Genomic DNA, 24,375 nt, shown 5'->3' on the forward strand with positions numbered 1-24,375 from the left:
CACAAAAAAATCTATGACACACAAGGTACACCAGTGAGAGGGTGATAATTTATTTAAATGTAAGCACATTACGTGGTAAATGTTAATTTTACTTTTAGGTTAATGGGGCCACAAAACTCTACAAATGGCACAGAAAAAAATTAAAACATGGATGTGCTCATACGGTAACAAATTATTCTTGAATGAAATGGAATCACGACCGCAAATTATGACAAGAGCATCGCTGGGGAGGAGTGAATCATTGCATGCGCAGCAGTGATGCGCATACAGTTCCCCATCGTCTTTAATGGGCTTAAAGAAGCACAGCAGGTTTTGATTGGGCCATACAAGTCAGAGCATCAGTACCATCATTTCCCCGTATAAAGTGTGTGAACCTGCAGGCTAGCAATTGAAATGTGCACGTTCTTGGGTCAGATTGTAGACCGAGCTGCGTGCACAACTAATTAAATAAGCAATGTCTCCATCACATATCTGTATCTCCACATCAAAGTACTTTTTATACAACCCATCAGCCGCGCGGCCTTCTGCAGCTAATGGGTTCTGTAACAAATACTTTTATATATAAGACTGGAGACGGATATGTGAAGGAGACAGACTCCTTATTTATTTTCAACGCAATAACGCTCATGATTATTTAGACTTCTCTGTTCATAACTGCAGTGCCGGCCCGAGCCTCTTGGGGGCCCTAAGCAGAATTTGATTTGGGGGCCCCCCTCCCACCACGCAGACTCATCTGTGCTAGAAGATTATTGACACAAATGTCACACTATAATGTTATAGCGAATATTATAAACGAATACAGTGAGGTTATGTATTAATAAAAAATAAAAACAACACTTAAAATACTTCACTCTTTTATTAAAACTTCTGAATACAAACGGTCACAAAAAACATATTAAATAAATTATTTGCAAATGTGCATTAAATGTGCAATCTTTTAAATAAAACCAAAATAGACAAACATTAATCTAATCAAAAATAGAATGTTACAAAAAAAAAGATACTTAAATAATGAAAGCAAACATAAGAACAGCAAGGGTTCAACAATGTCAACTGTACAACAATGACCTCAAAATCGTTCCTTCCTAGCTTTTCTGGAGGCAAAGTCACTAATGACATCATTGTATGGTATTGCTTGGCCAACTTTGTTATTAATACTAATGACTGCAAGTCCACTTAGTCTTTCCTGGGCCATTGATGATCTCAAATATGTTTTTATCAATTTGAGCTTGGAAAAGCTCCTCTCTGCTGAGGCAACTGACACAGGCAGAGTGCAGGCTATCCTGAGAGCTACCCAAAGATTTGGGTAAAGCTCACACATCTCATTTTGTGAGAGGTATGTGAGAAGCTCAAAGGCAGTCATCATAGTTTGGGGAAGTTCAGGAAGACTCTCTATCTCTACTGCCAGTGCGCTACCATCAATATCAGCCTCCTCTCCACAAGAGAGTTTTTCCCCAAGAAGCTCACATTGTTCCCTCCGGACCTTTTGATCTAGCTCCCTAAAATTGAGCAGCACTCCAAAGTTCTCTTTAACCTCACTTAGAGACTTAAATCTATCCTCCAATGACAGAATACTACGGTCCACTACAGCATTAAAAAATGACACTTCCAGCCTCTTCATAGCGTCCACTATCGGCTCATCTGCAGCCTCATAGGCAAAGTGCCTTTTTGTAGAACGCAATCGCTTCTCTTTCAGCACTGCTTCTGTGTTCATCCGCTCACAAATTTCTTTAGCAGATGTCTGTGCATCACAGAAGCCTGTTTTTCGGTAACTGATAAGTTCGCCTTTGTTCTTTTTTACAAGGTTAACCGCTACATCAAGCTGCATGTTGGTTGACTGTAGAAGCTTGCTCGTGATGTTAATTTTAGACAAAATGTCACACCAGACAACACAACAAATCTGAAACCTAAATGAACCTATCTCTTCCGCAAGGGAGTTGGCTTCAACAGCCACTACAGGGTCAGTCGCTTTACTTCTCAGTTCTAGCAGGGCTTCCCTCACCTTCTCTGACTGGTAGCGCAAAGCTTCAATACTTTTTATCCGGCTTTCCCAGCGTGTCTCACTCCAGGACTTGAGGGTGATGTCAACAAACTTCCGTAAGATGGCCCACCTTTGAGTGGACCCAGCGAACAAATTGTACAGCTTCTCCACATTTCCAAAAAAACAAGAAGCATCCGTTGATGCTTTAGCCGCATCTGAAACGGTCAGATTTAGTGTATGAGAACTGCAAGGCACATAAAAAGCTCTTGGATTCTTAACTAATAGCCTAGCCTGCACACCTTTGTTTATTATCGTGACGTACAATTGCGCGCACCTGCCCGCGCCCGCGCCCGCGCCCACGCGAATTGTCAATGAGCCGTGACATCCGTGAGCCGTGACAAAGCAGCAGTTGTCGACAGAATTTTCTTGTCTTGAATCATTTATTCATTCATTCATTAATTCATTTATATCACTTGTTTAAGTTATTTAATTGTAAAAAAAAAAAAAAAACGATTCGGGGGCCCCCTGGTGGCCAGGGGGCCCCAAGCAGCCGCTTAGTTCGCTTATGCCTCGGGCCGGCCCTGCATAACTGTCTGCCCTGATTCCTCTCTCCCATCCCCACAATGGGTGCTGTGTCTATTTAAGCCTATTGCGATGGTGGAACATTTTCATCCTGATGATGCCTATAGACTGCTTGCTGTAGTTGAAGCATATGACTTGTCAAACTAAAAGTTGATGTGCCCGAACTTATCTTGGATATTTATATTCATTATGTCTATTCACAACACGTATTACAATTGATTTAACTTTCCAACACATTCAAAACTGATTTTGTCTATATCAGCGGTTCTCAACCCTTTCAAGTGTGAGGACCCCTTTTTCAACCTCCAAACATTTCGCAGGCCACCACATGCTACTGCAGTAGTTATTTGAAATTGTGCATTGCCTTGGTGAGGATGTGATTATATTATTTGTATTTTCCAAGGACCCCCTGTAGTAGCCTCGTGGACCACCAGGGATCCGCGGAACACAGATTTGGAACCGCTGGTCTATATAGTAATGGAGGCACTCTGGAAGGATGGAGATAAAAGAGATTCATGCTCTGAAGAGATGTTTATGTCGGACATACAGGAGATAAGTGTCAGTAGAATAACCTTGGTGGAAACCAGATTTGACTGGCCCATGGAAACCATGGAGAGACAGGAATTTGCAGACTTGGGAAAAGATAACCCTTTATCGGAATTTTACATGGGACGTTTGAGACGGGATATAACTTCGCAGGCATGTTGCGGTTCATTGTGGGTTAATTCATGATTGTAGTAAGAGCAGCAGTATTGGAGGCATTAATGATGCTGGTAATATGGACAGCGTGGATAGGCAGTAGCACGTTTCGAGGGCAGAGGATGGAAGACGTTTTTAGGTTCGAGATTATTGTATTCATGCTGTTTAGGTTGACAGGCTGCAGGTTGTGAAGCGTAGGTGGTGCAGAGACAGAAGAATGGGCAATAGGAGGTCCAGTCAGATACCAGAATGCCATTCGTCATTTACTCAACCTACACAGAGCAATAGGAGGCAAGTTGGAAATTGACAAAGTAATAATTATTTAAAGCTTTCATGACTGCAGGGATTCATATTCTTGGTTCTTTCGGTAAAGTCACGTAGAAGGGGAATAATAAAATAATATGTATATTATTTTATTATTTCCCTTCTACATTATTTGAATGGGAGAAGTAAAAAGCATAATTATTCCAGGAGTCTGGGACTCAATGCTCGAGTCCATTCCACGAGTTCATCCGCTTCTGCCTCCCAGTTCACATGGTCAGGTTCGATCTGAGGCCGTGGCGTAGGCCGAACCCTTGGGGCTTGCCTAGTCACCCCTACCAGCCTAGGGCTCTGGTCCTGGGTAGAGGTGGAAGCTTGGGTGCCTGAATCATCGTTTGGGTAGAAAAAAGACGCACAGAAAAAACAAGAATTAAAACGAATAATAATTAAAATAATTGTCCTTTTAACTGGTGACAGCTTACTCAGATTAATTATTTTTGTCATTAAATACTATGTCCTTTAAACTGGTGCAAGGCTACGGAGCTATTATCCCTTGAGTCTAACGTTCTTTAACCAGGTGAGAGCCCGTTGAGATTAATTATCTATTGTGAATGTGGCCTTTTATTTATAAAGGCTCTTCAAGACCATTATCCCTTGCGATTGATGTCCTTTATTGACCAGTAGAGAACTACAGAAATTAATTACCTAATGCCAGTGACATCCTTTATGAAAATGAGGGTCGATTGAGAAGTATTATTTGAGTGATGACCATCCTTTAACCAGGCGAGGTCCACTGGGATTCAGTCACACTTTATACACTTTATACAAAACACATTTGTCCTTAAATTGTAAATACTTATTACCTTTATATATCATTCTGGAGAGCCTCATCCAGTCTTTAAAATATTTTTAGGAGAGTCGTTGCATATGATTGGCAAATTCTTTATTGATGGGATACAGCTTTAAAACACATCAGCTATAAATATACCGTAAGTCAATGACAACCTACTTGCTATCCTGACTGGTAAGACTCACCGGGGTTTTGAGTGGTGGCGGTTTGGGACCAGTGGCTGAGATAATCGCTGAAGGGAATAACTTTAACCCTAAAAACACACACACAAATATACACACTGTTTCACTATACCCAAAGATCAACATGTCACCTATTGGGGCAAATGATGTTGTTCATCATCAACAGCCACGATCAATCCACGGCTGTTTGAAGGCCTCAGAAAGCCACCGCCAACCCTTCTAGCACCTGCCCAGCAGCTGATTGTCTGGGAGATGCTCTCATTTGGCTGCCACTCCACATTAGTCCCGACGACCCGTCATCATGCCTTCTGGGGACATGTCCTGCCCAAGCCCACTGTCTTAATAGTCAATATACGAGGGGGTGGTATGGCCAGAACCAAGCTCGGTTGCTGATTTCCTCACTTATTGTACGGTACTCGTTTGAAGCTGAGTCGACTTAGGGGAGGACCAGGATGGGTTCAGGTTCATACTGCAGTGTGTGAACCACTGCACCACAGACACAAATATAAATATCTCTCTTATAGCCTTAACCGACTTGGGGCCAGTGATGTTTGCGAGCACCTACGAAAGCTAGCACGGCACGCGTGGTGGCGAATGGCCATCTGCATGCTCAACCGCCTTAAACAAAGACACATGTCCATTATGTATATTTATAAAGATACATTGCGGTTATCATACTGGTGCTGCTGTTGATGATGGTAATAACACTGATAATGATAATACTGCTGCTGCTGATGACAATATATGGTTGATCCTAATTTTGATCCTGCCACTGCTGTGACTGATGTTGCTTCTGATATTGATGACAATGAAGCCGCTGACGCTGTTGTTGATGATAATTCTGTTGCTGATAAGGGTGCTGATGATGTTGCTGTTCATGATTATGCTGCTGATGTCAATTACGATGATACCTCGAGCAGCTGTTCTTCACAACCGTGTCCACTCTTTGCTTGATGTCACCCTTGACGCGTGGCTCCATTCACGTTCATCCCCGATCAATATCTCCGCACCGTTCCCTGAGGGCAATCAACGCAACACTCCATCAATAATTGTCACCTCTTAACGAGGCCCGGCATCGTCACCTTCTCCAGGAGCTACACACCGAGGCTTCGTTCACGAGTAAAAAACAAACTTTGAAGTAACTTTCTTCAGTGCTTCCGTGATTGTAATGCAGTCACTGTGTTTAAAAAACATGATACAGTTAGTCACAACGAAGAGGTGAAATAAGGGGAGTCGTTTACAAGAGGTTAATTGTCCTCTAATGTATTCTCACCTGGTTAAATAAAGGATGTCAATCACGAAAAACACTCAATCTCAATGGGCTCCTCACACCTGGTTAAATAAAGGATGTCAATCACGAGACACACTCAATCTCAATGGGCTCTCTCTCACACATGGTTAAATAAAGGACATCAACCATGAGAGACAACCTCAATGAGCCCTTCTGGTTGAATAAAGGACGTCAATCACGAGATCATCTTAATGGGCTCCTCACCTGGTTAAATAAAGGACGCCAATCACGAGATCATCTTAATGGGCTCCTCACCTGGTTGAATAAAGGACGTCAATCACGATGTCATCTTAATGGGCTCCTCACCTGGTTAAATAAAGGACGTCAATCACGATGTCATCTTAATGGGCTCCTCACCTGGTTGAATAAAGGACGTCAATCACGATGTCATCTTAATGGGCTCCTCACCTGGTTAAATAAAGGACGTCAATCACGATGTCATCTCAATGGGCTCCTCACCTGGTTAAACGAAGGACGTCAATCACGATGTCATCTTAATGGTCTCCTCACCTGGTTAAATAAAGGACGTCAATCACGATGTCATCTCAATGGGCTCCTCACCTGGTTAAACGAAGGACGTCAATCACGATGTCATCTTAATGGTCTCCTCACCTGGTTAAATAAAGGACGGCAATCACGATGTCATCTCAATGGGCTCCTCACCTGGTTAAACGAAGGACGTCAATCACGATGTCATCTTAATGGTCTCCTCACCTGGTTAAACGAAGGACGTCAATCACGATGTCATCTTAATGGGCTCCTCACCTGGTTAAACGAAGGACGTCAATCACGATGTCATCTTAATGGGCTCCTCACCTGGTTAAACGAAGGACGTCAATCACGACGGAGTGAAACTCGCCTGGTGACGCTGAGCGCCACGCGTGTTTGTACAGTTTCGCGATGACGTCACCACCTCGGCGTCCCCTCGCGGTTGCTGCGGATACCCCGAAACGACGTCACTTGGCAGCCTTGCGGCTACGTCACCTCACTGGTAGGATGACGTCACAGGCACACTGGCGGCGCTGTCGGCGTGACGTCGTGTTGGCTGACAAGAGGCGCGTGCGATTCAGGTCCCGAATTGTGACGTCGGCGTCTTGGCAGAATAACGTCATAAAGGGGTTCAGTGTAAGGAATGACGCAATATATACTTTATTGTGAAAAGGGCCATTGCCCGAAACGTCGCCTATTTTATATATTTTTTTCATTTTTAGGCCATAGCTTTATTGACGATTGTGTTGAGTAGGTTTTGTTGTTATTTGTGCTTTTGCACTACAGCCAACGCAACAGCAGCATCACCAAGTAGGCAAATACTATGAACTTTAAATGGGCAATGTGCAGATAAGGTGTTGATTTTTACAATTGTAAACCAATTGAATAAATAATTGTTATATTATTTAAATTTAGCGTAGACTTGGTATAATCATCATTAGGTAATGTAGTCACTTCACTACATTTACTAATGTTAGTATCAAATTATATTAAAAATGATTTTACTTCAATTTTTTTAGTTATATTAATGGTACTTCAGTATTTTAAAGTAATGTTTACATCAGCTATGGCTCCTTGCTGATCTCCAATGACAGCCCCGAGTCAGCGGTGGAAATTCCACGTTGACATGGTGGGGCCCAGTCTCTCCATACTACAAAAAACACAAATTTTGACTAAAATTGTTGTAACCACATTTTTTTTATATCGACACAAAGAAAATAAAAAAACATGTTTTGACACGAACTTTGTTCCGACAACCAATTATTTATTTTGTGTAAAATTTGACAATCTCACATATTAGCAGCAGAAGTAATACATTAATCACAAAATATCCAACTCATTTACAAAACCTTACTCACAAGCCACAACTATTATGATACATGTGTACGCACACACAGAGATATTGAGCTAAATAACGGTTCCCACCCCCCTTATAGCTTCATAAAGGAACACTTAACGTGTATGCTTACATCTTAAAACCCTGGTGTCTCCCAGCCAAGTAGCCTACTTGCTGTACTACCTTCTATAGGCACAACAATGTTATCATGTGGCTGGAGAAAACATGGTGTCTCATTCTTCATCATGATCATTATGACTTGGCCCTTGTGAACGCACTGTGGGAAGGACGAGACACCCAGTCCCCTATGCAGGGCTTGAACTCAGGATTTCCAACAGTCCCAGCTCAGTGTCACTGACACAGCCATTACGGACCTCCTTTATGAGATGGATACCCAGACCCAGGGCTTAAACCCAGGTCCTCAGTGATGCTTGGCTCGGTGTTCCTGACACAGCCATCATGAACCTCCTTCATGAGATGGACACGCAGACCCAGGGCTTGAACTCATTCTCCCATGTTTATAATACTAACATGTCACATGTCCCATATTGAGTGACGCTAGTGCCATTTAGCGTTAAATACTGCTCTGTCCATATTAATTCACAAATAGTGTAACAGTCTACATTTGCTGTATATAAAGTACCACATATACACACGTCATTTAAACGAAGATATACCCAAGAAACAGCTCTTCTCTTATAGCCACACACCTCGGCTGTGTGTCCCAGGCACACAGGAGTTCTGAGCTTAATTGATCATCAGTCAAGGTCAATTAGCTGCTGGATGAAGGCCTCCCCAAGTCGCCACCACCAGCTCTCACAATCCTGTGATGTTACAACGTAATCCATCTAGCATCGAGCTGATGTCATCACTCATTATCATAGCAAGTTCAATCATACATTATCTATTAACTCTGTAGACCATCTTTAAGTTTATTTCTATTACCCTTCATTCAAAAAAGCTGATAAGCGACAAATGCAGTCATGGTTACGGGATGTCTTCAGAATAAAAACTACCCACAAATATGTCAACGGTAATTTTAAATGCTTTGTAAAATACATTTGGTCCAAGTTTTGGAGTCGCGACATGGCAATCCAGTCCCAGTGACAGTTGGGTTTGAATTTTCAACACACTCATCAACAACACTGTCTTAAGCGGTGTATGTGCTATGAAGAAGGGCCATTGCCTCAAACGTCGCCGATTGTACGTTTTATTTTAACGCCACAGTAATGTTGACAATGTGTTGGGTTTGCATTTTTTGTGCTTGTGCACCACTGCCAATGCTGCAGTAGCAGCATCACAAAATAATTATTTTCATTTTTTAAAGTTTACTCTAAAAGCCACACCGTAAAAAGAAAAGTAGTAATCACTCGCTATTCTGTACCTTCCTTAAGACCGTTAATCCAATGCAAGTTTTGTTCCTGCCCTAGAAAGGGATAATAGTGATCAAATGATAAAACGTTGCCAATTAGACTGGGAGTCATAATTTAGGAACTTGCCAATCGCTCCGCAAAGTGGTTAAGCTTGCAAGGGCCGTGGCTAGTGCGAATCTGTGAACGTACGTTTGTGCAGTGGAGCGTCAAAAATCTGAACGCTGGTAATCCAGAACATTTGTAAATCCACTCTATAAGCACCTTCCAAAGAGCTGTCAGCAGAGCCACGATAATCACGAGTGGTAGTGTACCCATACTGATTAGGATTCCATATTGCTCACAGTCCCCATTCGTTCATATTTATGAGTTTCCACAGTTTTTTTTTTAGCAAAATAGCAAAATGCATCTGTACTGAACGAAAATGCATCCTGCATTGACTGATTTTTGTCCCCAAATTAAAATGCATATTTAAGTGTTATGAAGAAGAGCAATTGCCTAGAAATATGGCCTATTATATATGAAAAAAATATTTTAAGGTCTCACATAGTGTTGTTCACGAATTTGTCGAGTTTTTTTTTAAACATTTCATGACATATTTGTTGACACTTGAGAAGTACCGTATCAAAAAAATGTCATTATTATAATCTTCAACATGACTTTTATGGACAACGCATATGACCTTTAAGTCAACGATAACAATATGTTTAGCGGGTTGAATACAATGTTATCAATAATATATATACTATAATATTACAACGATTTACGACTGCGTAGGTTTCCGCGCATGTATTGCGTTTTCGTGCTGAACCGTGCGTTGTTTGGCATCACAAAACCGACGTTCTGGCAGCTTCTTCAGTTCAGCTTCTTCAGCACGTGCAAAGAAACGTCGACATCACACCAAACAACACGCGGTGCACCCTGAAAACACATCGGAGAGCTGTCAGAGCTGCTTAGCGATCCCAGAATATCTTTCTAAGGTTTATTTTTTTCACCCGGCAGCGTTATTGTGCTTCTTGAAACGGTGACAATAAGGTTGAAATGTTGTAAACAGTTTGTTTATATCGCCAAATTAAAACCAGGACAGACACTTTAGTGATGCCATTAATGTCCCACGTGGGTCACTAACGAATCTTCGGACCCACGAGGGACAGTCCGTGTCACACAGCCGAGGTACGTAGCTACGAGTAAAGAGCCGTGTGGTGTTTGGGTTCGTAAATGATTTAAGTAACAACCGTTGATAGTTGCGGGACAGAACACTGAGCAGATGTATATCAAGAACAATAGTTATTATATGTGTATGTATATGACTGTATATGTCTAAGCGTACGGTAAATGTGGAGTAGTTTGCGTGTAAGTGTGTGAATATGAAGGACTTAATCTCACCAGGGTCTCTGCCCAGGTTTAGCTACCCAGATATTATGTCTGCACCCAGCACACCAAATCCAATAGAGCTCTCACTACAGCTGTGGCTACTAGCCAGGTGCATGCTCCAGTCTACCAGCGACCTGGAAAATATTCATTGATAAATTAAGCCCTCGTGTGCGTGTGATAGATATATATTTATGATAATTATCAGATGAAAACATTTTGTATTGTATTTTAAATCATTGTTCATATTTTTGGACCATTTACATGACGTTATATATATATGTCTGCATGCTAACAACAGTGGTGTCAACTCAATGCCTTGTGACACCATTCAGTGATTTCAAATTAGATATGTCACTTCCGGTTCATCCGGTCAAACATAAACAAACCTTTTTATTGGATCTTCAGAAATTTCAAATCTACGCTTGATTTAACACATCCAAAACTCGGGAACCCGTCCCGAGTATACAAGCATACATATTCTGTATATGTACGTATATCTATCTATATGTATGTAGGTATATGTGTACAGGTATGTGTATTGCATGTATATCTGTACGTGTATCTATGTAAGTATAATATTTGTGCCATTACTTCAGTGCACGGCTATCACAAAGGTGCTATGTTTTACAGATATATCTTGCAGTAGGTTCCCACTGAGGGGCGATGTTGCTATGTGTAATCCTAATTGAGTAATTGGCAAGTTTTTTTTCTTAGAATTTTGGCATACTTCGACGTTGACACCGGCACACAATGGCCTACTCATTTTTAATAACATCAGGGGATATTTATCATCGACTGCGCTATTTGTTTTGGTAAATACACCCGCAGTAATAACCACGGCAGCCTGCCGCATCGAACCGTAAACCTCTGCAACAAGCAGCAAACACTTTACCATTAGGCCATGCCACTGCCCAAATATATGTGTGTGTGTGTAGGTATGTAGGTATATGTATTGTGTGTGTATGCGGGGGGGATCAAACTGTGCTGCTGGGATCTTGTCTGGAAGCGTAGCCGGACTCGTAGGAGGCCTGATCATTGGCTGCGTACATTGCTACACACACACACAACAAAGACAAAGATCCCCCGTATAGCCTTTAGAAAACTGTTGGGGCAAGTCCTGTTAGCGGTCACCTATGAAGGCCGGCACGGTTCACAAGGGGCTGGGTGGCCAGCATCACGCCCGGCCGCCTTTGTCTCCCCAGTGGCGATGTTTACCCATCGTACCAGCTACTCTTTGAGGCTCAGCTAACCTAGGGGAGGACCAGTTTAGATAATTGTCGACGCTAGCAGTCCATACACAAATATTCAAATGCATAAATTAGGATTTCAGCAGAAGGGGTAGGAGAATCATGGATACAAGGGATATGGAACAGATGAAATAAAGACATCCTACAAAGTTGAGAGACGTATGAAAAAGTTCTAGATCACAAAAAACAAATAATTTAATTTGATCATTGTATGTGCTATGAAGAAGGGTTATGACCCTAAACGTCACCTATTGTGTATTTATATTCCTTTCGGGGCAGAGTTGTTGACGGGTGTGTTAAGATTTGTATTGACTTGGCCAACATCAAAGATAGTGCCAAGGTTACTTATATTTGTCGTAGGTGTATTTCCATAATTTATTTCCAATAAAGACGTTGGTTTTAAAGAAGAAAATAAGTCGGAGAAATGTTTAACAAATCCAGGTTTAGACAGGGTTTAGGAAATAATAGCGAATTAAAATCATCAGAGCCAACGGCATCTCACAGTACGGTATCATCGACATATCATTGATGGCTAATGTTATAAAAATTACATTTCGAAATCTTGACTTAAAGCTTTCGTGACTGCAGGAATTCATATTCTTGGGTCTTTCGGTAAAGTCACGTAGATAGGTTCAAATAAAATAACCAAAATATAACAAAAAACTACGACGTTTCAATCGCAACACAAGCAGTCGTCTTCAGGGTCTAAGTAAAATCATTTCCTGCTCAAGTGAGTGAGCATTGATGCAGCACAGATGGTGGTGGACGTTCCACATTCATATGGAGGGGGTGAGTCCATCCAAAGGACCACTTTTGACGGAAGTAGGTAATTATGAGAGCAGACAGAGGATACAGCCTCAAGGGACGCTGTGGCACTGGCATTTTGTCGAGGAGGAAATGTACCCCCCCATACCCCCAGTAAACATGCAGACGTGGGGCCAAACAAGAGGAGGGGAGTGGGCCACATATGCAAACATAGATGATGATGATGTGATGAGGAAAATTATGAAGATGATGATGATGGCGACGCCTATGCTAGGGATGGTGCTGCTGCTACAGCAGCTATTGATGTTATTGCTGCTACAGCTGCTGCTGTGAATACGAATACAGCTGCTAACGATTATATTGTTGTTACTGCTACAGCTGCCAATGATGATACTGCTGCTGTTGCTCCAGCTGTTCATGATAATGGTGATCCTGTCTGCTGTTACTGCTGCGGATGATGATGATACTGCTGCTGATGAGGATGATGATGATACTGCTGACGATGTTGATGATGTTGAAGTTATCATCTCACCTGCCGGCTGATATCTGGGCAGGCTCGCCATCCTCCCTCCACCTCCTCCCGTTGCTGCTCCTCCACCTCCTCCTCCACCCACTCCGCCAGACCCCACAGGGGGCGGGGGGAGCATGGGGGGCAGGGACGGCAGCGGAGGGCTGGGGAGGCTCCCTTCCCTCGTGGGCACCGAGCTGTACACAGGGTAGGGCCCCCCCATTCGGGGGGGGGCTGCCCCCCCAGGACCCCCCATGCCGCCCCCTCCCCCCGGACACATTGCCATGGAGTGAGAGAGCACTGGAAGAAGAGAAGGGAGGGGAAGAAGAGGTTAGAGGTAGAGGTGGGGGCTGGGTCAGGAGTAGAGGTGGTGGCTGGGTTAGAGGTGGGGGCTGTGTGAGGGGTAGAGGTGGGGGCTGGGTTAGGGGTGGGGGCTGTGTTAGGGGTAGAGGTGGGGGCTGTGTTAGGGGTGGAGGTGGTGGCTGGGTTAGAGGTGGGGGCTGTGTGAGGGGTAGAGGTGGGGGCTGTGTTAGGGGTGGGGGCTGTGTGAGGGTTAGAGGTGGGGGCTGTGTCAGGGGTAGAGGTGGGGGCTGTGTTAGGGGTGGAGGTGGGGGCTGGGTTAGAGGTGGGGGCTGTGTGAGGGGTAGAGGTGGGGGCTGTGTGAGGGGTAGAGGTGGTGGCTGGGTCAGGAGTAGAAGTGGTGGCTGGGTTAGAGGTGGGGGCTGTGTGAGGGGTAGAGGTGGGGGCTGTGTTAGGGGTGGGGGCTGTGTGAGGGTTAGAGGTGGGGGCTGTGTTAGGGGTAGAGGTGGGGGCTGTGTTAGGGGTGGAGGTGGGGGCTGGGTTAGAGGTGGGGGCTGTGTGAGGGGTAGAGGTGGGGGCTGTGTTAGGGGTGGGGGCTGTGTGAGGGTTAGAGGTGGGGGCTGTGTTAGGGGTAGAGGTGGGGGCTGTGTTAGGGGTGGAGGTGGGGGCTGGGTTAGAGGTGGGGGCTGTGTTAGGGGTAGAGGTGGGGGCTGTGTTAGGGGTGGAGGTGGGGGCTGGGTTAGAGGTGGGGGCTGTGTTAGGGGTAGAGGTGGGGGCTGGGTCAGGGGTAGAGGTGGGGGCTGTGTGAGGAGTAGAGGTGGGGGCTGTGTGAGGGGTAGAGGTGGGGGCTGGGTTAGGGGTAGAGGTGGGGGCTGTGTGAGGGGTAGAGGTGGGGGCTGTGTGAGGGGTAGAGGTGGGGGCTGGGTTAGGGGTAGAGGTGGGGGCTGGGTTAGGGGTAGAGGTGGGGGCTGTGTGAGGGGTAGAGGTGGGGGCTGTGTGAGGGGTAGAGGTGACGAGGCTGTATCTGTAATAAAGTTATTTACTGAATGTGTTCGCATTCTGCTGCCTTTCTGTGGCCACTGGGGGAGCGAGCCGGCTTGGTTTGTGAACCCGGCCACTCACTCACACTTATGATGTCGACCCGCTCTCTCGCTCGCTTTCATTAGGGAGCCACGACTCTCTTCCACCGAGCCTCCATCCAATCAATGGCGAGGTCGTGGTGTCCGTACAGAATGACAGACGCGCGGTCAATAGCGTCTCTTCGCTCAGGTCCGATTTAGGTGCTTCACGAATCACTTAACAGTCGACCGAACGATGGCATCAGGATCCGTGTCATTGCCCGTTTCACAAATCGAGACGTGCTATGAAGAGAGGCCATTGCCCCAAAACGTTGCCGATGATATATTTTTAAAAATCCATTTAAACGTAGCATTGTTGACTAATGTGTAGCGTGTTTTGTTATTTGTGCTTTGTGCACCACACGCCTATGCAGGTGTCAGTATCACATTGGCAGCGGTCGGGGTGTCCTACTCAATTACCTTTGTTGTAAGAGAAAAAAAAACCACGGTGATAAAACTTTATCGACTCGCCGAAAGCGTTCATAAAAAATATCCGCGTTTACGATCACTTCCCTCTGGCCGGGAAAGGGGTAGCCGGGAGGAGGACACTGATGTGGCACGGGTGGGGCATGAAGGGCCGAGTCCACGGAGAGGCGTCGCAGATGTAGCATTGGGGACACGATTCGAATTGTTCTCGAACAAGGCAGCACCGTTCCTCATTGCCAGTGGCCATGGGAACGCAGCATTAACTTGACTGTGGATTGGTATTCATATTCTTAGGTTTTTTCGGTAAAGTCACGTAGGTAAAAAATTAAAATGTATATACAATTAATAAAAGTAAAAGTACTTAATAAAAGTTAAATTTTAATTTTTTACCTACGTGACTTTACCGAAAAAACCTAAGAATATGAATCCTTGCAGTCACGAAAGCTTCAAATCTAGAATTGTGGATTGGTAGTCAATGTAGAGCTCGTATCAGGGGCTGTGAGAGAGTGAATGAGTGAGTGGGTGAGTGAATAATTGAGCAGGATGGTTAGTGCAAGAGAGATGGTGATTCGTTGGGGTGAGCGTGTGAGTGCGTGAGTGTGTGAGTGCGTGGGTGAATAAGTCAATGAGTGAGTGAGCAGTGGGTCACCGGGTCCGTATGAGATGTTCATCATCTGTCGGATGACGCAGCAGGAGCAGGAGAAGCAGCAGACCACGACACAGATCGCCACGAACAACAGCACCCCCGCCACCACGCCCGCTATAGTGGAGGGGCTGTCGCATCAACATCAATACCATTAGTAGCGTCGTCCTCATCATCCCTTCACCTTTCCATTGATCTCTTCTTCCCCTTGCATCTCATCACCTCCCCGTATTATTTCTCATCATTGTATCTTGATTCTCCTCCCTGTCTCTACCCCCACAATCAACTTTGTGCAACCCCAGGCTGTTTAACACGTAGTAGGCTTTCGTGACCAATATTATTCATAATAAAGGCTTTAATTTTCGATTCAAAGCTTTCGTGACTGCAGGGATTCATCTTCTTGGTTCTTTCGGTAAAGTCACGTAGAATGGAAATAATAAAATAAAACATTATAAAATAATTCTCACGACGTTTCGGCCACAACGCAAGCAGCCGTCCTCAGGTGAAGACCTGGTCTTCACCTGAGAACGGCTGCTTGCGTTGTCTTCACCTGAGGACGGCTGCTTGCGTTGTGACCGAAACGTCGTGAGAATTATCTTATTATGTTTTATTTTATTATTTTATTATTTCCATTCTACGTGCCTTTACCGAAAGAACCAAGAAAAATAAAGGCTTTTTTAGGTAAGATCGCGTAAGTATCAATGTGTCGTAAACCTCCACCACCCGACACAGCCAATCAGTAAGGGATTTGTCGCTTAAACAAAACGCGCCAATTAGTCACTAATTAAGCCCACCGGTGTGTTGGAGAGTAAATCCACAACATTCACAATTTGAGTAGTACGACGTTTCGCTGGTAATTACAACCGGCATCATCGGGCGATATGCCAGAATAGTGAAGCAATCCACCTGCTTCCGGTTTTAAATAGAACAAGATAACGTCATCACTGAACCTGTCTCTTTATCTCTATCCCTTTAGGGGCCGTCCATAAATGACGTCACGCGATTTTGGACTATTTTTGACCCCCCCCTCGTCACACGGCGTCACAAAAAGTCAGACCCCCCTCAAATATGACGTCACAAAGCTCTGCCCCTCCCCCCCAAATAAAACATGCTTCAAATCGCTTTAAACTATTGTCATTGTAGTGCGTATTTAATGTGGCGCTGCACTCTGACGTTGTAGGAGAAAACATAAAAAGTCTATTTAATTAAGTAGAACGTGCTTATATTTATTTAAAGTTGCGCATTTTGATGTGACGTCACATTTCTCAAACCTCACCCCCTCGTAACACATCGTCACAAATGTCTGACCCCCCCCCTAGGTGGGTGACGTCATTTATGGACGGCCCCTTACATGCATTCACATCTTGTTTCCCTTCACCCCCCACGCCTTATCGCCATTCACCTCCTTGTGTTTTCCTGTGTTTCCCTTCACCTCCCGATCACTCCCCTGCGTCTCCCTTCTCCCCCTGTGCCTCGTCTCACCATCCCTTCCCTGTACCTCCCATCAGCTCCCTGTATCTCATATTCTTAGGTTTTTTCGGTAAAGGCACGTAGGTAAAAAATTAAAATTAATAAAAGTAAAATAAAATAAAAATCACGACGTTTCGGAGGCAACACAAGCTTCCGCCTTTCTGCATCTCCCATCTCCTTTCCATGTGAACCGTCGCCTTCCTGTGCCTCCACGTCTCCACGTGTCACGTGTATGTGTGTGTGTGTTGAACTTCTTTTGCACCGTACGTAGCCAATCGTGCTAATCTGGGGTCACATTACTTCTCGTTATTTCCCATCACCTCCTCATGACTTCTCATGTATCTCCGTCCCTCCCCGTCTCCTCTCAACTCCGTGTTTCTATCCACGCGCCTCCGATAGGCATAGTTGGCTACACACCATGCGAAAGATGTTCAACATACATAAAGAGATAACGCCTCAATCTTGATTTGAATAACGCCTCCTCCAGCCTCACCGTGCCTCTCCTCGCCCTCATCTCATACTTCCCCTTGACGTGCCCTCGCCACCACGTGCCTCCCCGTGTCTCTACCTGAGGCCCAGGATCTTGCACCAGCCCTGCTCGTGCCCATCGAGCTTCTGGATGTTGGCGGAGCAGCACATCCTGTCGTTGCACTCTCCGCAGCAGAACTCCTCCTGCGGGCACTCGATGGGCTCCACCCACAGCTCGGTGGAGTCGTAGTAGCCCAGGCATCCCTGCTCGGGGTCAACCACCTTCGGGGCACCTGCAGGACGGAGGAGAGAGTTCGAGGGGTCACGACAAGGTTCGGGGTTTTTTGTCTTTTCACACAGTTTTCTGAGCCCAGGTGCCCAAAGACCCGAAACGTCAAACGGTCGGCAAACAAATGTAACTATCGAACGTGACACGGTCTGAACGGGAGAGGTTTTGAACAAATCAGTACGTAGCCTAACCCGAAATATTAATTATGTAACCGCTATCAAAGTTGCAATATATAAGCGACATTATTATGAGAGCTTGGGAAAAGTAGACGGTGGGAGGAGGTTCACAGTGGAGCTGTGCGATTTAAGCGGAGAGGAAAGTAGTGCGACCTACTGTGGGGTGGTTGAAGAGTGTGGACGAGATGAAACAGCATGATTAGACCAAGTTCCCAACGTGGGTGGAAGGATCGGTGAGTGAAGGGTGCGCAGCCATTCCAATTGCTCACCCACACCACTTTTGGTAGAAGGGCCTCCACCAGAGGAAGATCTAGAGAACCCCTCTAGAGAGTAGTTGGCCTACTCTTCCACGCTGTCCAGACATCTCGGTAACAGGCAGGAGTAGCCACACTTTACCCCAAGGCCGTAGCCATGGAGTCAACATTGGGGGGGACCAAATCTTCCAGGGGGTCTGGGGGTCCCCCCTCCAGAAAAAAATAATCTAAATTTGCAAACTAATTTCTTGCCTAAAATATAAAAAAAAATCACTAACACATAGGATGGACGTTTTTTTTTTTACAATAATGTCTAATAGTGTATTGTATTACATTGCTCTGTTTTTCTTCTTTACCATTTCTTGTTTCATTGTTTTTAATGGCAGAGATTAAGGATTAATAAAGTACAACCATAACCACAATAAGAAAAAAGTCCAAATATTGTGGCCAAGGTTTAGCAAATTGTTGTTTTTATTTACATAGCATAGCAATGATTATTTTTAAATATTTTTGATAGCAATATACTGGGGGGGAAATTTTGAGCATATTTGAATATTGGGGGGGGGGGTGTGTGTGTGTGTGTCCCCCAATATATATTATAATTACGGCCTTGCTTTACCCCAGCATACGCGGCCTGCCAATCGACTGGTTCTTGAGTGCGGGTGTTCGTAAATCGGGAGTTCGTAAGTCGAGGACTGCACGTGCACGTGGACACGAAGCGGGAGATTTTAGGAACTTGACAGACGTGATGATGATTATACAAAGCGGATTCTTCTACGATATTCTAAATAATAACGCAAAGCCATTTGTCAATCGCGTTGGGGCATGGGTTCTTTTTCGTGACCATACTTCACCACACTGGTCAGTGTCGGTTTGGTAAAGGCAGGGGGTTGCATGGAGTGGGGAGGGTTCAACTGGGCCGGTTCAGATATCACTCGTCACTGATGTTAGCCGTTGCTAGAACTCAAAGTCAAGTCGCTGGATTCATAGCGCAGTGGGTGAACCACTGTAGAATACTCTGTTTAACAGAGTATTCTACAGTGGGTGAACCACTGTAGAATACTCTGTTAAACAGAGTAGCCAATACGCTTGGCTTTATGCATTGAACAGGGCCCCATCGTGAAAATGGAGTGCTCTTGCAAATAACATCTGGCACACCTGCAGAATTTGTTTAACAAACATCACCCTGCTGACTAGGGAATCAAGTCAAATTAAACCAGTCTAGGGTATGCTCGCTTAAACGTCTGCTGAATAGCATTGCTCCAAATTGCACTAAATCTAACAGATTTAGAATTATATCTATTTTATTTTACATTTCTGTACGTGGAGAGCCAAACGTCTGCTTACCGTGTACTATGAAGCAGGGCCATTGTCTGAAACGTCGTCCAATATATATTTTAAAATGTTTTCCTTTTCGGGGCACAGTGTTCTTGACGAATGTGTTGCGTTTTAGTTGATAGGCTATTGGGTCATTGGGAGGGTCAGGAGGTGTTGGAGAGTCGGCAAAGAGGTTGAAATAGGGAAGCATTAAGGGTGGCGCTGAACGTGGTCTTGGCGGTGGTGATGGAGGTATTAGGAATTACGATTGTGATGGAGGTGATAGTGACGAGACAATGGTAAGTATTACAATTGTGGTGGCGGTAGTGACGATTCAAGTATTACCAATGATGGTGGTGGTAGTGGTGGTATTGTTGTTGGTACCAGCGGTATCAAGATCGGCCTCTATCGAGGAGGCTCGTGAAGGACGCTACTCTGGGCACTTGGACGCAGTCGCCCTCCAACAACAGCGGAGGGCAGAGGAGCGATGCTCACAACAACGAGCGGAGTGCTGGGCGACTAAAATACAGCCAGTTGGTACAGCAGGGGGTACAGGTGGTGCATCTGCCAGTCGTCTCAGTCAGTCAAACCATGGCACCTGGGTCTGTCCCGTGACCTTCTGTCAGCGAGAATGTCCACACTGCACGTGGCTTCGGAGTGCACCTAGCCTGGTACAAGCGCCATGGGGACGTCACCCCTACTTAGTGTCAAATGACCGCTGTTGTTGGTGAGACGATGATGATGGTGGTGGTGATTATTTTCGATGATGATGATAAAGCTAGTGGTTGGTGATAGTAGTGATGGTGGTGAGTGGGGGAGATTATTGTTTTAAAAATATGGCATAACGTATTGAAATTATTATTTATATCACGAAAACAATACCCTGTGTTATCATCGTGCGATCTTAGCCTGTCCAGGATTGTTGCAAATTATTTGAAAACGTGTGTATACAATGGATTACATGACTGTGCACACAATGAATTATATGAACGTGTGTACACAATGGATTACATGACTATATCTACACAATGTATCGTCTGAACGTGTATATACACAATACATTATATGGAAGTCTGCACAGAACGCATTCCGTGAATGTGTATTTGTGTGTATCTGCACAGGACATTGCGTGCACATAATGCATTATGAACGTATGCATGTGCACAATGCATTGTGTATGCGTGTATACAATGCGTTGTGTATCTGTGTAAACACAATGCATTGTATGTGTACAAAGTGCATTCTGTGTGCACAATTCGTTATGGTGAGGGTGTGTGTACGCAATATATTGTATGTGTGCACACAATACAATGCGTATGTGTGCACACAATGTATTGCGCATGTGTACACACTGCAATGTGAGTATACACAATGCATTGTGTGTGCATACAAACAATGCATTGTGTATGCATATATACAAACAATGCATTGTCTGTGAATATGATGCATTGTGCGTGTGCGCACACAACGCATTGTGTGTACACAATGCATTGTGTGCGCACACTATGCATTGTGTGTGTGTACTCAATGCATTATGTTTGTGTACACAAAGCATTGTGTGTGTGTGTGTACACAATGTGTGCAGTGTTGTGGGCGACAGTGGAGACGGAAACGTTTCTTACCAGACACGAGTCCTGCCAGAGACGAGACGAGGAGAGTAGCAGAGGCCAGCAGCAGCAGCAGCGGCCTCCCAGCCATGTGGATACGGGGAGAGACGGGGAGGAGAGAGGGATGAATGCGTGTATGGGGGGAGATGTGAGAGAGACGGGGAAAGAGGGATGCGTGGGTATGGGGAGATGTGAGAGAGACGGGGAAAGAGGGATGCGTGTGTGTGGGGAGATGTGAGAGAGACGGGGGGAGAGGGATGCGTGGGTATGGGGAGATGTGAGAGGGGAAGGAGGGATGTATGTGTGTGTAAAAGATGTGAGAGATACGGGAAGGAGAGAATGATGTGTGTGAGTGATGTGAGAGAGACGGGGAGGAGAGGGATGGGTGTGTGAGTATTGTGAGAGAGACGGGGATGGAAAGAGATGCGTGTGTGTGTGTGAGTGATGTGAGAGAGACGGGGAGGAGAGAGATGTGTACTAGCGATGGGGAGAGAAGGACGCGTGTGTGGGAGATGAGAGCGAGAGAGACGGGGAGGTGGATGTGTGTTGGGAAGATGTAAGACAGATACGCGGCGAGAGGGGATGCGTTCGGCAGATGAGAGAGAGAGAGAGAGATGGACAGGAGGGTTGCTTTGGGAGGTGTTAGAAAGAAACGGGGAGAGCAGGAATATTTTGGTGTGAGAGATGCTGGGAGGTTGTGTGTGTGAGAAATAGTAGAAAGAGAGTGATGAAGGGCTGTGTGTGTGCAGAGTAGAGAAGATGTAAGAGACGATAAGAGGGAGACGTGTGCGGGAGACTGGAAGAGACGAAGCTGGAGACATATGTGTATGTGTGTGAGAGATTTCTCTCTCTGTGTGTAGAGTGCAGCGGTTAGCGCGCTGCGCTAAGAACCTGGCGACCCGGGTTCGATTCTCGCTCACGGCCAACACCTAGTGCGGTGTGTGGTAAACATCGCCACTGGGGAAACAAAGGCGGTCAGGCGTGGTGCTGACCACCCAATCTCTCGTGTGGCCGTGCTCGCCTTCATAGGTGCTCGCTGACAGCACTTGCCCTGATAGTCGAATCTCCAGCGTGGTTCCAGATGTCTTGTGACCCCCATTTAATTCTCTAAAACGTAATCTTTATTTAAGGTAAGGTTGATTTAAAACAAAAATGAATATGCAAAGGAAAGAAATGGTAGGGGTCCATTATTTGGGGGGGTCACAAGCCGTCTGAACCACCCTATATAATGTCTTCTCCGCAGCATTAGCTACACAATCATTATAACTTTAATATCTGTTGAGTAGACTCAGCGGAGTTGTATTGTTTTTGTTAGAATTACTTCGACTGTATTTCTCGATCCTTTTTTTAATTCTTCTTCAAGGTTGTATTTGTGGATTGTGTTACACTCTATCACATTATCTCTACTTTTAATATTTCTCACCTGGTATAAACTCATAATTATTTTCCCAATACCGTTGGTTATTCACCAATCTTAATCGAAGATGTGTGGCAAGAAAAATCAATGGTAAAATAAATATATGCGGGAACAGTACTCTACTTACATCTTCATATCATACCTATATGTAGTGGAGGGATTTTATTTGCGTGTATGTTTGTACATGTATGTGTATGTACATTTGGTTCAACCACTGCTGGATGAGGGCATCCCCTGCAGTGTGGGTCGTGGGGGTTATTCAACCACTTTTGGCACATTTGGGGAGCATAGTGTAGTGCATTTGCCAGTCATCCCAGTCAGTCAATCCATGGCACCTGGGTCTGTCCCTTGACCTTCCTGGCAGCAGCGAGCCTTCGACACTTCACGTGGCCTCAAAGTGCACCTAGCCTGGCACAAGCGCCATGGTCACATCACCGCCACATAGTGGTGGACGGCGGTTGTTGTTGTTGATCTATTTCAGCACGCTGGACAGCGCGCATTCACGAAGGTGGTGTGGTGGTGGGGGGGGGGAGCATGATCATGGGAGCCATAGCGCTGTACAACAATGCATCTTGCTGCACTCCCCTCTGCTGTTAACGTAGCTCCCCAGCAGCCGCCTACAACGACCTGTTTCAGTCACCGTCGGTCACACGTCCAAGCGATATCAGATCTACTTTAACTTAGTTTCTGAGATCTGACAAAGATTGGGTGTGCACACATTGGTTGATGTGGTCATGTATGTGTTTAGTTGTATACATTATGTATGTGTCGGGATATACAGTGTATCTATGTATGCACATGTAAACATGGATGTGATGGTGTGTAAAGTATATCGGGGGAGCGGTAGGATAGTCGTAAACACGCTGTGCTACAAATCCGGCAACCCAAGTTCGATTCCCGCTCACAGCTAACACCAGTGACAGTCATGGGCTTTCCGGAGGTCGACTCAGCCTCAAATGAGTACCTAGTGCGATGTGTAAACATCGCCACAAGGGAGACAAAGGCGGCCGGGAGTGGTGCTGGCCACCCACCCCTCGTGTGTCTTGTCAGCCTTCACAGATACTCGCTAACAGAACTTGCCCCTACAGTCGATTCAAAACTCTACGGGATACCTTTGTCTCTGCTGTGTGTGTATAGGTGTGTAATGTGATTTAGTTGGGTTACTGCGGTGCAGTGATTCACAAAAGACACGATGAACCCGGCACCTGAGTTCGGATCACAACGGTGGAAAGTGAAATCTGATCCTTTGCTGCGCCACCTAAGTGATTTTCACGTGGTGTGAACATCACACCACCACCCCATGTGGAAGGGACTTTCTCGTCTGAATAGGCAACACGGCAGAACCATTAGCGTTGTCGTGGAGAATACAGTATAAGTAACAAACCAAGCGCACAATATGCTGCTGAAATTATGTACTCCCAATGGTGTTGTGTGTCGATGATGAGATTTTATTTGTATGTTATCTTATCAGGTGGCGAGATGTGGCGCCATGGTGGCGAGATGTTAACTACCTCGCCTGGTACGAGGAAGTAGTGGGTTCGATCCCAACCCTGACGCCTGATGTATGTTTGGAGTTTGCGGTGTCTCTTTCCCAATGGTCGCGTTATTTTTTCTCCGGGTCCTCCGTTTTTTCCCTCCACGTTTAGAATCAACATGAGTTTAGATTCTTTGGCTGCTGTACATTTACACGTGATAAGCCACTTCGTTCAGCTATCATTTGTGTGGCCAGGTCGCTTCTGAAAAAGAGATATACAGTATAGCTCAATGGGCCTTACCTGGTAAAATAAATAGTGTAGTTTTGTTTATGTTGAGGGACAGATGCATGTAGGAGGAATAGTCTGCTTATACTTAGTAAAAGATAATGACAATGGATTCTTACTTTATATAAGGTCAATCCAAAAGATAATGAATCTCAATCGGCTGTAACATGGTAAAAAAATAAAGGACGTCAGCCC

General features: G+C 45.1%; 1 protein-coding gene and 1 long non-coding RNA gene across 3 annotated transcripts; both read right to left on the minus strand.

Moving 5' to 3' along the window:
* Positions 1 to 2,482: 2,482 nt before the first annotated feature.
* Positions 2,483 to 6,787, minus strand: LOC144954852 (uncharacterized). 2 transcript variants are annotated; one of them, XR_013641403.1, is made up of 4 exons: positions 6,663 to 6,787; positions 5,467 to 5,571; positions 4,559 to 4,626; positions 2,483 to 3,906 (listed from the first exon to the last, which is right to left on the minus strand). It is a non-coding gene; the product is annotated as an uncharacterized LOC144954852 (long non-coding RNA). The 2 variants fall into 2 exon arrangements; XR_013641405.1 differs by lacking the exon at positions 6,663 to 6,787 and adding an exon at positions 6,306 to 6,346.
* A 791-nt stretch (positions 6,788 to 7,578) lies between these two features.
* Positions 7,579 to 21,773, minus strand: LOC144954863 (uncharacterized). The gene is made up of 5 exons (XM_078885263.1): positions 21,019 to 21,773; positions 17,461 to 17,653; positions 15,429 to 15,553; positions 12,960 to 13,235; positions 7,579 to 11,466 (listed from the first exon to the last, which is right to left on the minus strand). The coding sequence occupies exons 1-5, from the start codon at positions 21,092 to 21,094 to the stop codon at positions 11,390 to 11,392; spliced, it is 747 nt and encodes a 248-aa protein (XP_078741389.1). The 5' UTR covers positions 21,095 to 21,773; the 3' UTR covers positions 7,579 to 11,389.
* Positions 21,774 to 24,375: the final 2,602 nt, after the last annotated feature.

Source organism: Lampetra fluviatilis, chromosome 3 (genome assembly GCF_964198595.1).
Source record: "Lampetra fluviatilis chromosome 3, kcLamFluv1.1, whole genome shotgun sequence".
NCBI lineage: Eukaryota > Metazoa > Chordata > Hyperoartia > Petromyzontiformes > Petromyzontidae > Lampetra > Lampetra fluviatilis.